At 43.1% G+C, this 13,497-nt stretch overlaps 1 protein-coding gene across 3 annotated transcripts in view; it reads right to left on the bottom strand.

The window, feature by feature from the left end:
• The window catches only part of LIN52 (lin-52 DREAM MuvB core complex component), a 118,219-nt gene that overhangs the window by 104,267 nt on the left and 455 nt on the right, over positions 1-13,497 (bottom strand). For all 3 annotated transcript variants that reach the window (XM_054447870.2, XM_054447872.1, XM_054447874.2), the window contains exons 2-3: positions 6,062-6,136; positions 1,419-1,456 (exon numbers count right to left, since the gene is read on the bottom strand). In XM_054447870.2, the coding sequence (XP_054303845.1) occupies positions 1,419-1,456; positions 6,062-6,136 (113 nt within the window). The remainder of the gene's footprint in view (positions 1-1,418; positions 1,457-6,061; positions 6,137-13,497) is intronic.

Below are 13,497 nucleotides of genomic sequence, written 5' to 3'. Positions count from 1 at the left end.
GGAAATACTCGCAGATTATAATTTCAAAAACCTGGATTTCTCCAGGTTTATATATGGCCTACAGATAGTCACTGCAAAAAACATGGCTCATCTTGAAAGTCAGTCTCAGAGAAATTACTGTGGAAGAATAGGTATGACCACTATTACTGATTTATGCATAACAAGTTAGTATAGCAATGAATGAAATTACTTGAAATTCAGTTCTGGTGAAAGCCTCCAATTCAACTGTTTGACACACTAATCAGTAAGTAACATTCTCTGGCATAGGGGAGATTCAAAGAAGAATCAAGAATGAGAAAATCCTCATTTTAAGTGAGAGAAGTCTGGAATGGTCATCACTTGGAATTTCACAATTTTATTGTAGAGGTTTTAGGAAACTTCAGAATTTTACAATTTTTCATTTATGAAAGTGAACTTAAAACTATGAAAGAAAGCCCATTCTTAGAATAGCTCTGGGTTGGCAGTTTAATGCTAGTTGCACACGAGAATCACCTATGTAACTTTTAAAAATATAAATGCCTTGGCCACACTCCAGACATAATGATTTAGAATATGAGGGGTAGGGAAGGGTCCAGTGGAAAAAGTAGAGCAAGGGACTCCTCATATGTGCTTTTGTTTTTTTTAATTAATCAATTTTTTTCCCTTGGTGCTCATTTGTTACAGTGCATTTTTTAAGAGCTCCATAGCTGCATGTTGATGATTCTGTCATGCACAAAAGGTAGGGTTGAGAAACATTATTTCAGCTTTGCGTCCTTCTCTTTTTTTAATTAAAATGTACTCAGTACCTATTATGTGACAAGCAAAACACTTTACCTGCATCAAGTCATTTACCTCCAAATCAACTCTATAAAGTAGGTATTATTTTTCATATTTAAAAAAAAAAAAAAAACACGTACATTGGCTCACACCTGTAATCCTAACGCTATGGGAGGCTGGAGCAGGAGGATCACTTGAACCCAGGAGTTCAAGACCAGCCTGGGAAATATAGTGAGACCTCTTCTCCACAAAAAATTTTAAAAGGCCAGGCGCGGTGGCTCACACCTGTAATCCCAGCACTTTGGGAGGCTGAGGTGGGTGGATCACTTGAGGTCAGGAGTTCAAGACCAGCCTGGCCAACATGGTGAACCCCGTCTCTACTAAAAATACAAAAATTAGCTGGGCGTGGTGGTGGGCACCTGTAATCCCAGCTACTCAGGAGGCTGAGGCAGGAGAATTGCTTGAACTTGGTAAGTGGAAGTTGCAGTGACCCGAGATCGTACCACTGCACTCCAGCCTGGGCGAAGAGTGAGACTCTGCCATAAATAAAATAAAATAAAATACAATACAATAAAATAAAATAAAATAAAGAAGAGAGATCTGAGCTTTCACTCAGGAGCAAAACTTTGGATCGACCTCAGTAGGTAAGGGATATTACTTACACTTTTGAAGGAAGCTGCAAATTCAGCAACACCTGGTACTAAAAAGAAAAACAAAACATTATTTATTCAGTAAGTATGGTTGCTCAGGCATAGAGGATCCAAATAATAAGAAAACAGCTTTGTCTGTTTTCTTATAGTTTAGAAAAAGAGAAAGAATAAACCAATAACTAAAACACTGTTTCAGTCCTCAAAGAAAGATGCCAGGACTATGAGAAGACAAAAAATGGAAACCTAAGTCAGACCCAGAGGACATAAAAAGCTTCTCAAGGAAAATAATGCCTCAACTGAACTTGGAAGGACCAGGAGTTAGCTGGTTGGGAGGGTGGTAAGATACAATATCTCTTACCAGAAAGTTTAAACTGCCTTTTTAGAGATGCTGTTCTGTCAATCCAATTTTGTTTATTTAAATTTCTCACAGAAAGAATCACATTAAAATGCAGAAAAATAAAAATCAGGGCTGGGCATTTTGGGAAGCCAAGGCAGGAGGATCCCTTGAAGATCAGCCTGGGCAACAAGGCAAGACCCCAGACTCTCAAAAAATTAAAAAACGGGCCGGGTGCAGTGGCTCATGCCTGTAATCCCAGCACCTTGGAAGGCTGAAGTGGGTGAATCACTCGAGCTCAGGAGCTGGAGACTAGCCTGGGCAATATAGTGAAACCCCGTCTCTACAAAAAATACAAAACTTAGCCAGGCGTAGTGATGTGCACCTGTAGTCCTAGATACTTGGAAGGCTTGAGCCCGGGAAGCTGAGGCTGCAGTGAGCCATGATCACACCACTGCACTCCAACCTGGGCAACGGAGCAAGACCTTGTCTCAAAAAAAAAAAAAAAAGTTAGTTGGGCATGGTAATGCACACCTATAGTCCTAGCTACTTAGGAGGCTGAGGCAGGAGGATGGCTTGAACTCAGGAGTTGGAGGCTGCAGTAAGCTATCATCGTGACATTGCACTTTAGCCTGGGTGATAGGATGAGACTCTGTCTCTAAAAAAAATAATTAAAATAACATCTTTGCTTGAGCCCAGGAGTTCGAGACCAGCCTGGGCAACACAGTGAAACCCCGTCTCTACTAAAATACAAAAGATTGGCTGGGTGTGGCGGCATGTGCCTGTAGTCCCAGCTATTCAGGAGGCTGAGGCAGGAGAATTGCTTGAACCCGGGAGGGGGAGGTTGCAGTGAGCTGAGATCACGCCACTGCACTCCAACCTGGGCAACAGAGCAAGACTCCATCTCAAAAAAAAAAAAAAAAAAAAAAAAGTTCAATCTCACCAAAAAGGAAATGTAAAATGAAAGTAATAGATTAGTAACATCTAATACTGGCTAGTATGTGAGGAAAGGGGCCCTCATACAGTTATCCTCTTCCATGTGTACATTGGTATTCACTGATAAACTGTCTGTAAAATCAAAAACTAGATATAGACTGGGCACAGTGCCTCACACCTGTAATCCCAGCACTCTGGGAGGCCAAGGTGGAAAGACAGCCTGAGCCCAGGAGTCTGAGACCAGTCTGGGCAACATAGTGAGATACTGTCCCCCTCAAAAATTTTTTAAATAGCTGGTTGTGGTGGTACATGCCTGTGGTCCCAGCTACTCAGGAGGCTGAAGTGAGAGGATCACTTGAGCCCAGGAGGTTGAGGCTGTAGTCAGCTGTGATCACGCCACTGCACAAAGCCTGGGTGATAGAGTGAGACCCTGGCTCAAATTAAAAAAAAAACAAACAACAACAAACTAGATATAACTTAAGTTTCCAAATAATGTATGAATACATAAACTATAATATATCCATACAATGAAATATATTTAAAAGAATGAAGTAGACATACACATACCAAGGTGGAACTGTTCACATGTGGAATAAGTTAAGTGGCAGGCCACATGTATATGACTCCAACATTATGAACAAAAAAAAAAATCCCTCTTATACATACTTAAAAAACTATTATTTTCTTATCTGTATAAAATAGGTCAAAAGGATTTGTATCTTTTTTTTTTTTTTGAGACAGAGTTTCACTCTTGTTGCTCAACCTGGAGTGCAATGGAGTGATCTCGGCTCACTGCAACCTCCACTCACTGCAATCTCCACCTCCCGGGTTCAAGTGATTCTCCTGCCTCAGCCTCCCAAGTAGCTGGGATTACAGGCATGTGCCACCACGCTCAGCTAATTTTTTGTATTTTTAGTAGAAACGGGGTTTCGCCATGTTAGCCAGGCTGATCTCAAACTCCTGACTTCAGGTAATCCGCCCACCTCGGCCTTTCAAAGTGCTTGGATTACAGGCGTGAGCCATCACACCTGGCCGGAGTTGTACCTTTTACAAGGATTTATACGATTAACAGTGGTTAACGTTGTAAGAGTGGGCCAGGTGCAGTGGTTCAGGCCTCTAATACTAGCACTTTGGGAGGCCGAGGCAGGCAGATCATCTGAGGTCAGGAGTTCAAGACCAGCCTGGCCAACATGGTGAAGCCTCTTCTCTATTACAAATACAAAAATTAGCCGGGTGTGGTGGCGTGCACCTGTAATCCCAGCTACTTGGGGGGCTGAGGCAGGAGAATCGCTTGAACCCAGAAGCAGAGGTTGCAGTGAGCCAAGACTGCACCATTATACTGCACAGCCTGGGGAACAAGAGTGAAACTCCATCTCAAAAAAAAAAAAAAAAAGAGTGATTGAAAGAGGTGAGAAAATGCTTTATGTATCTCAGTATTATGTGAATTTCTTATAAATGTAGTTTTGGGGGCTGGGTGTAGTGGCTCACTCCTGAAATCTCAGCACTTTGGGAGGCCGAGGTGGGCAGATCACCTGAGGTCAAGAGTTCAAGACCAACCTACTTGGTGAAAAGCTGTCTGTACTACAAATACAAAAATTAGCCGAGCATTGTGGCAGGCGCCTGTAATCTCAGCTACTCAGGAGGCTGAGGCAGGAGCATCGCTTGAACCAGGGAGGCGGACGTTGCAGTGAGAGATTGCACCATTGCACTCCAGCCTGAGTGACATGAACGAGACTCCATCTCAAATAAATAAATACACAAACAAACAAATAAATGTAGTTTGGGGGATTTTTTTGAGAAAGAGTTTTTCTCTGTTGCCTAGGCTCGAGTGCAGTAGTGCAATCTTGGCTCACTGCAACCTCCGCCTCCCGGGTTCAGGCAATTCTCGTGCCTTAGCCTCCCGAGTAGCTGGGATAGCAGGTGTGCACCACCACGGCCAGTTAATTTTTGTATTTTTGATAGAGACAGGGTTTCACCATGTTGGCCAGGCTGGTCTCAAACTCCTAGCCTCAAGTGATCCACTCGCATTGGCCTCCCAAAGTGCTGGGACTACAGGCATGAACCACCATGCCCAGCCTATAAATGTAGTTTTAAAAAGTAATTAATGGCCAGCCATGGTGGCTCACACCTGTAATCCCAGCACTCTGGGAGGCTGAGGTGGGTGGATCACCTGAGATCAGGAGTTTGAGACCAGCCTGGCCAACATGGCAAAATCCTGTCTCTATTAAAAATACAAAAAACTAGCCGGGCATTATGGCATGTGCCTGTAATCCCAGCTACTCGGGGGCTGAGGCAGGAGAATCGCTTGAACCCGGGAGGCAGAGGTTGCAGTGAGCCAACATTGCGCCATTGCACTCCAGCCTGGGCAACTAGAGCGAAACTCCGTCTAAAAAAAACATATATATACACATATATAAAATAATAATAATTATTGTTGGCTAGGCACGGTGGCTCACATCTGTAATCCCAGCATTTTAGGGCGCCAAGGCAGGTGGATCACCTGAGGTCAGGAGTTCGAGACCAGCCTGGCCAACATGGTGAAACCCTGTCTCTACTAAAAATACAAAAAATTAGCTGGGCATGGTGGCACACACCTGTAGTCCCAGCTACTTGGGAGGCTGAGGCAGGAGAATCGCTTGAACCCCGAGGCAGAGGATGCAGTGACCCGAGGGCACCACTGCACTCCACCCTGGGTGACAGAGAGAGACTCTGGTTCAAACAAAATAATTATTATTGTTTAAAGGCTCCTTATTTTCTGAGTCACACTGTCTTCTGAACAAATTAAACCACCAAACAGCTATTCTTAACACTGGACTTAAATCTCTTCTCTTTGAAATAAAATAAAACTTTAATCATTAAAGTTAAATGATAACTCTTCAGCCTGGTCTGATGGTAGTGGTTTATCAAAACTTTTTTTTTGAGACAGAGTCTCACTCTGTCACCCAGGCTGAAGCGCAGTGGCACAATCTCTGCTCACTGCAGCCTCTGCCTCCTGGGTTCAAAAGATTCTCATGCCTCAGCCTCCTGAGTAGCTGGGATTACAGGCGTATGCCAACACATCCAGCTAATATTTCTATTTTTTTTTAGTAGAGACAGGGTTTCACCATGTTGGCCACGCTGGTCTCAAACTCCTGACCTCAGGTGATCCTCCCAACTCGGCCTCCCAAAGTGCTGGGATTACAGGCATGAGCCAACAGGCTCAGCCTGTTATCAGAACTTATTAACGTTAGTGTCACTAAAGTTTGTATACAACCCCCCACTGCTAAATTTGACTAGCTTCAAAATAAATAAAAATTTACAAAATAAATAACTCTTTAAAAACCTCTTTAAAAAGGAGCATTGTTTCTCCTGCATTGACTCTGATATAAAGAAGGCAAAAACTTACATTGTTCTGGCCAAAGATCTGGTGAGGCACGGTCAAGTTTTTCAAAACTTAGCAAAGATGCTTCCAGATCTGTCCCTAGAACAAAACATCCAGATGAACCAAGAAGACAGGAAACACATTAATGTATATGATACTTCAATCTCAAAGGACATAAACTGGAACACTTACCTGGAAGTCTAGAGATATGAGTTCTGTAACTATTGATGCCACTGGTCCGTGATAGAATACAAATAAATCATTCTCCCTTACCAAACCTCACTCTTTCAATCTATGAATGGGAATATTTTATTGCGAGTGTTAAGAAAAATGAGTATCAATGAACCCACCTGCATCTTCATTCATACTCTTGTGCTTTCCCTCCAGTTACAATGAATTAAGTGTTTCTACTTCCATGAAACAGACTCTTCTGATAGCACTCTAGATGCCATCTTCTCTTGCTTTATCAAGGACATCACTTGAATATCATCTTTCTCATGTACCATCAGTTTCTACCTTCTCTAGCCTCATCTCAGTGTCACTAAAGTTTGTATACAACCCCCCAGTGCTAAATTTGACTAGCTTCAAAATAAATAAAAATTTACAAAATAAATAACTCTTTAAAAATCTCTTTTAAAAGGAGCAGCACCAATCAAGCTGGTTGCAGAATTTTCTGTGCTTCAAAAAAAAACCCAGCCGGACATGGTGGCTCATGCCTGTAATCCCAGCACTTTAGGAGTCCAACACGGGTGAATCACAAGGTCAGGAGTTTGAGACCAGCCTGGCCAACATGGTGAAACCCTGTCTCTACTAAAAATACAAAAAATTAGCTGGATGTAGTAGCAGGCGCCTGTAATCCCAGCTACTCAGGAGGCTGAGGGAGAAGAATTGCTTAAACCCGGGAGGCAGAGGTTACAGTGAGCCAAGATCGCACCACTGTACTCCAGCCCAGGCAACAGAATGAGACTCCATCTCAAAAAAAAAAAAACAAAAAAACAAAAAACACCAGGGCAGGCGGAGTGCCTCATGCCTATAATCCCAGCACTTTGGGAGGCCGAGGCTTGAGCTCAGGAGTTCAAGACCAGCCTGGGCAACACAGTGAAACCCTGCTGGGCGTGGTGGTATACGCTTGTAGTCCCAGCTACTCAGGAGGCTGAGGTGGGAGAATCACTTCAGCCTGGCAGGTCGAAGCTGCAGTGAGTGAGCTGTTTGTTCCACTGCACTCCAGCCTGGATGACAAAGTGAGACACTGCTTTAAAAAAAAAAAGAAAAGAAAACCAAAAACCCTCTCTCTTGACCCCATGACCTCTTCCATATCCCCTTCACTGAAAAAGTTCTTTTGATGTCTTTTCTGCTGTCCCTATTTCCTCACATCATTCTCTCTCCTTAATGTACGACAATCAGGCTTCTGTCCCTACATACATAGAAGCTGCTGTTGTCAAGGCATCTATGACCTATGCTGCCAAATCCAGTGGTCACTTCTCTATTCCATCTTTTTTTTTTTTTTTTTTTTTTTTTTTTTGAGACGGAGTTTCACTCTCGTCTCCCAGGCTAGAGTGCAATAACATGATCTAGGCTGACTGCAACCTCAGCCTCCCAGGTTCAAGTGATCCTCCTGCCTCAGCCTCCCAAGTAGCTGGGATTATAGGAACACGCCACCACGCCCACTAATTTTTTATTTTTAGTATTTTTAGTAGAGATGGGGTTTCGCCATGTTGGCCAGGCTGGTCTTGAACTCCTGACCTCAGGTGATCGACCTGCCTCCCAAAGTGCTGGGATTACAGGTGTGAGCCACCATGCCCAGCCTGTTCTGTCTCATGTGATCTCTTTGCAGCATCCACACACTGACTATTTTCCTTGAAATACTACTCCCCTCTCCTATAAAACTACTATGCTGGTTTCTCTCCTACCTCATTGACTCTCCTTTTTCCTTCTCCTTTTCCACTCAGGCCCCATCCTACACTAGCTCCACTCTCTACCTCACTTTAATGGCATAAATTGATACAAACAGAAAACAGGAAAATACTGGGTAGAAGAAGAGGGTAGTTCCCAAGCAAAGGCCCCACCCTCAAGCCTGGAAACCTGTGGCCCGAAATGGGAACAGGCATTCCTGTTTTCATGCCTGAAAGTTGCCTTTTGGCCCACCATGCCCCACTATTCTATACCCATGTAAACCCCAAACTCCAGGCTCCACAAGGAGATGAACAGAAGGGCAGAAGAACTGCAGAGAGAAGAGAAGGAGCATCTGAATGCCAAGAGGAGTTTGGCTGGGGATGGTCAGAGAGGAGATCAGCTGCTGGATAGCCAAACTCCAGGGGAAGATCACCTTCCCACTCCATCCCCTTTCCAGCTCCCCATCCAGCCTGCTTAGAGCCACCTCCACCACCCAATAAAACTCGTACATTTACCATCCTTCAAGTCCATGTGCAACCTGATTCTTTCTGGACACCAGACAAGGACCTCGGTGCCAAGAGGGCACTGAGCCACTTAACACTTAAGCGTCTGCAGACAGCAAGCTAAAAGAGTGCTCTGGCTGGGCACGGTGGCTCATGCCTGTAATCCCAGCACTTTGGGAGGCCAAGGTGGGTGGATCACTTGAGGTCAGGAGTTCAAGACCAGCCTGGCCAACATGGTGAAACCCTGTCTCTACTAAAAATACAAAAATTAGCCAGGCGTGGGGGAACACACCTGTAATCCTAGTTACAGGGGAGGCTGAGGCAGGAGAATCATTTGAACCTGGGAGGTGGAGGTTGCAGTGAGCCTTGATCACGCCACTGCACTCTAGCCTGGGCAACAAAGCAAGACTCCATCTCAAAAAAAAAAAAAAAAAAAAAAAAGAGTGCACTGTTATACACACCCACTTGGGCTTTGGGAGTTGCAGGCACCCACTCCTAGATGCTACCGTGGGGCTGGAGCCCAAAAGTGCTCGCCCTGACTCCTACACCTGCCCATCTGCATGCTCCCCCTCCCATAAGAGGACTGAGTGCACACAGACAACCCTGTCGTACGTCCTGAGGTTAGGGAACTCTCCTACTTCAACATGAGGACTTTATCTTCATCTGTATGCCAATGACTCCATATTTATATTTCCATTCCCAACCTTTCTAAAGAACTACAAAGGTTTATGTCCAAGTGGTTATTTGAATCCCTCTCTATTTACATATAAAAAAACCACTTAAGGCCAGATGCAGTGGTGCACACCTGTAATCCCAGCACTTTGGGAGGCCGAGGTGGGTGGATTGCTTGAGCTCACGAGTTTGAGACCAGCCTGGCCAACATAGTGAAACCCCATCTGTACAAAAAGCAAAAAAATTAGCCAGGTGTGGTGGTGTCAGCCTGTAGTCCCAGCTACTTGGGAGGCTGAGGTGGGAGGATGGCTTAAGCCCAGAGGCGGCGGCTGCAGTGAGCTAAGATCACACCACTGCACTCCAGCCTGGGTGACAGAGCCACATCCTGTCTCAAAAAAAAAAAAAAAAAAAAAATCCCCACTTAAACCTAATTATCTTCAAAACCATATTCCCCCAATCTTCTCCCATCTCAAGAAATAACACTACCATAAATCCCAATTCTCAAATCGAAAACTCAGATGTCATCCTTCATGCATTCTTTTCCTTCACCCTTCTATAACCAATCCATGAGTAAATCTAGTCATTTCTACCTTCAGAATACACCCTGAAATCAAATAACCCGCGGAACCATCACTTCTTTCTTAGACTACTTCAACAGCCTCTTAACAGATCTCTCTGCTCCCATTCTTACCCTTTCCCCTTCTCGCCCCCGAATCTATTCTCCATAAAGAGGCCAGAATTGATTTTTTTAAATGTCAATCAGTTCGTGTCACTCTCCAGCTTAAAGTTCCTCCCAGCTAAATCTGTGAATGTGTATCTACCACACTCTATAAAATCTTACTCAGCCTCTGCCTAATTCTTCGACATCATTTCTCTTTCACTCTTCCCTTGCACGCAGTGGTACTCAATATTAACATTTGTTGAGTTTTTATTGTATGCTCAGTATGCTAACCAGTTGCATAACTAGTTCATTTAATGCTATAAACAGCAGTTCTTAACATTTTCTGGGTAAGCCACATCTCTGGAAATCTGGGAAATAAAATGAACTCACTCCCCAGAAAATATACATACGTACAAAATGTACTTTTCTCTAAACTGAATTTGTTTTGCCAAATATTCCAAAGGAATTTCCAATGGCATTTCAATTGTAAAGAACTCAACTAATACATTGCCTTAACTAAAGCATCCAAAAATTAGCTTCTCTTTGTTACCAATTTCTGAGGAATGTTCAACCATAACAAAAATAAAGTTATTGGGCCAGGTACAGTGGCTGATGTCTGGAATCCCAGTGCTTTGGGAAGCCGAGGCAGGAAGACTGCTTGAGCCCAGGAGTTTGAGACCATCCTGGGCAACATAGTGAGACTCCATCTCTACAAAAATAATAAGATGGGGCATGGTGGCTCACGCCTGTAATCCTAGCACTTTGGGAGGCCGAGGTGAGTGCATCACCTGAGGTCAGGAGTTCAAGACTAGCCTGGGCAACAGGGTGAAACCCCGTCTCTACTAAAAATACAAAAATTAGCCAGGTGTGGTGGCGTGTGCCTGTTATCCCAGCTACTGGAGAGGCTGACGCATGAGAATTACTTGAACTCAGGAGGCAGAGGTTGCAGTGACCCGAGATCATGCCACGGCACTAGAGTGAGACTCCATCTCAAAACAAAATAAATAATAATAATAATAAATTAGCTGGGCATGGTGGTGTGAGCCTATAGTACCAGCTACTTAGGAGGCTGAGATGGGAGAATCGCTTGAGCCTTTGAGGGTGCAGTGAGCTATAATCATATCACTGCATTTCAGCATGGGCAACAGAGTGAGAGAGACCCTGTCTCTAAAAGAAAGTTAAAAAAAAATTATTGGGGGTACAATCTAATAACCTACGTGGGTGACCTTATGATACCACAGTCTGGGATAGAACTCAGACTCTGCTCTGAGTCTTACTCTCATAAATTAAGTAATTAGATGGCTGTATTTGAATTTGTTTTCTCCTTTTCAAAGAAGCTCCAGCAAATTTATCACAAAAAAGACAAAAGAGTAAATGACAAACATATTAAAATAAATATTATCTGAATTAAATTTTAAAGACAGTGACAGGTGGAACACTAAAAATAGAAGTGAAAGAGCTAGGCCGTGGAATATTTTGGAATGAGATACTTATTTAGAAGCTGAATTTAAGTTCAAAGTGCTTGACTTGATTTTTTCAGATTAAAAAGAAAACATTAGGTGGAGAGGAGTGAAACTTTGTAAGAGATGAGAATGAAAACTTAAAAATCAAGAGTGCAAATAAGGGTTTGGCAGAGTGCAAACCATAGAGATGGCTAGAAGACCAAAAGGAAAAAAATTTAATTTTTTTTTTCTTTGTTTTGAGATGGAGTCTCGCTCTGTGCCCAGCCCAGGCTGGAGTGCAGTGGAGCGATCTCGGCTCACTGCAAGCTCCGCCTGCTGGGTTCACGCCATTCTCCTGCCTCAGCTTCCTGAGTAGCTGGGACTACAGGCACCCACCACCATGCCCGGCTAATTTTTTGCATTTTTTAGTAGAGACAGGGTTTCACCGTGTTAGCCAGGATGGTCTCGATCTCCTGACCTCATGATCCACCCGTCTTGCCCTCCCAAAGTGCTGGGATTACAGGCGTGAGCCATCACGCCCAGCCAAATTTAATGTTTTTAATACTCTTCCTGGCCAAAGAAAGGAAACTAAATTGAGAGAAGACAGGGGAAAAAAAATCAAACTCAAGGAACACATCTTTAAAATCCCCAAAGTTTGTAAAAACAATTTAAAAATAAACTTAAAAATTTAATAACAATTACCTCTACTTCTATTACTTGGCTTTTTTTTTCAATTGTGGTGAAATATACATAAATTTTACCATTTTAATAAGTTTTAAGTATACATTTCAGTGGTATTAAGTACATTAATTGTGCAATCATCACATTCATTTCCAGAATTCTTTCACCTTCCCAAACTGAAATTTGGTACCCATTAACAATAACTCCCTATTCCCTTGCCTGACTTTTTAAATGTCCTTCTTTCTGGCAAGAGAAGGACATTTTTGCAAGACAGCACCCAGGCAGGAGAATCTCTTTTGACACCAAACTTCCATAATTTCTTTCTTTTTCTTTCTTTTTTTTTTGAGACGGGGTCTCGCTTTGTCACCCAGACTGGAGTGCAGTGGCATCAACATGGTTCACTGCAGCCTCCACCCCTTGGGCTCCAGCGATTCTCTTGCCTCAGCCCCCGCAAGTAGCTGGGACTACAGGTGTGTGGCATCACACCCAGATAATTTTTGTATTTTTTTGTAGAGATGGGGTTTCACTATGTTGTCTAGGCTGGTCTTCAATTCCTGAGCTCAGGCAATCTGCCTGCCTCAGCCTCCCAAAGTGCTAGGATTAGAAGTGTGAACCACCACGCCCAGCCATAATTTCTAATACAGTATGTACCTGTGCTCACAAAATTTAAGACTCAGTTAAACTTAAAACTTAAGATCAAGTAATATATTATTTCTGCATATATCTAATCAATCTTTCAATAAATGTTAATTAAAGACCTACTGTTCATCAGGCACTGTACTAAACCTGGATCCAACTATGAACAAGACAAACTTGGAATTTATAATCTAGCGCAAAAGGGGCAAAGTTAACAGAGTAACTATGCTGACAAGGAAGATACTGAGATAACGAATAATGGTGGGAAAGGGCAACTCCAGATACTGTGTTCTAAGAAAGACTCTTTGGGAGGTGACATCTAAAAAGAGAACTGAAACTGAAAAAAAAAATGTTTATATGTTTGTCATCTTTTGGTCTCCCAAAGCACCTAGCATTATGCCTTTCATGTAGCAGGTACTTAATACAGCTCACCTTGGCTTCAATTTCTTCATTCCTGCAATGAACTTCCAAGATTCCTTCCAAATATAAAATGTGTTTGTTTAAGGGAGGGAAACCTATGTATCAATAAAATCGATATATAGTTGGGATGAGGATGGTAGAACTAAAAATGAGTTTAAAAATGACTGCAAGACCCTAACTCTCTAAAGCAGAACCAAGAGCAAAAGCATGGGAGTATACCAAAACAACTTAATTGTTACTTGAAATGACTTGCATTTTACACAATATATAAACAGAAATCGTTAATTCACTCAGCCTTAAGAAACAACACGTAAAGCAGATGGAAGAGAGGTTGCGACCTGTGCAAGACAACACTTAAAAGCTCAATACTGATTCTCCTCGCGACTCTCACGGCGAGGGGCCGAGAACGTCCCCCGCTTCTCTTGCTGCCATGGCAATGGTCCCAAACTGAGGAGACAGGAGAGAGATCATGTTTCTCTTGCGGTTCAGTATCGAGATGAGGTCGGCCAGCAGCCCCTGCGAGGGTTTGTGAGAATCGTTCCATTCGTGCGC

This window comes from Pongo pygmaeus, chromosome 15 (assembly GCF_028885625.2).
Source record: "Pongo pygmaeus isolate AG05252 chromosome 15, NHGRI_mPonPyg2-v2.0_pri, whole genome shotgun sequence".
NCBI lineage: Eukaryota > Metazoa > Chordata > Mammalia > Primates > Hominidae > Pongo > Pongo pygmaeus.
The sequence above is the reverse complement of the archived record's forward strand: the minus strand, read 5'-3'. Positions and strand labels throughout refer to the sequence as shown.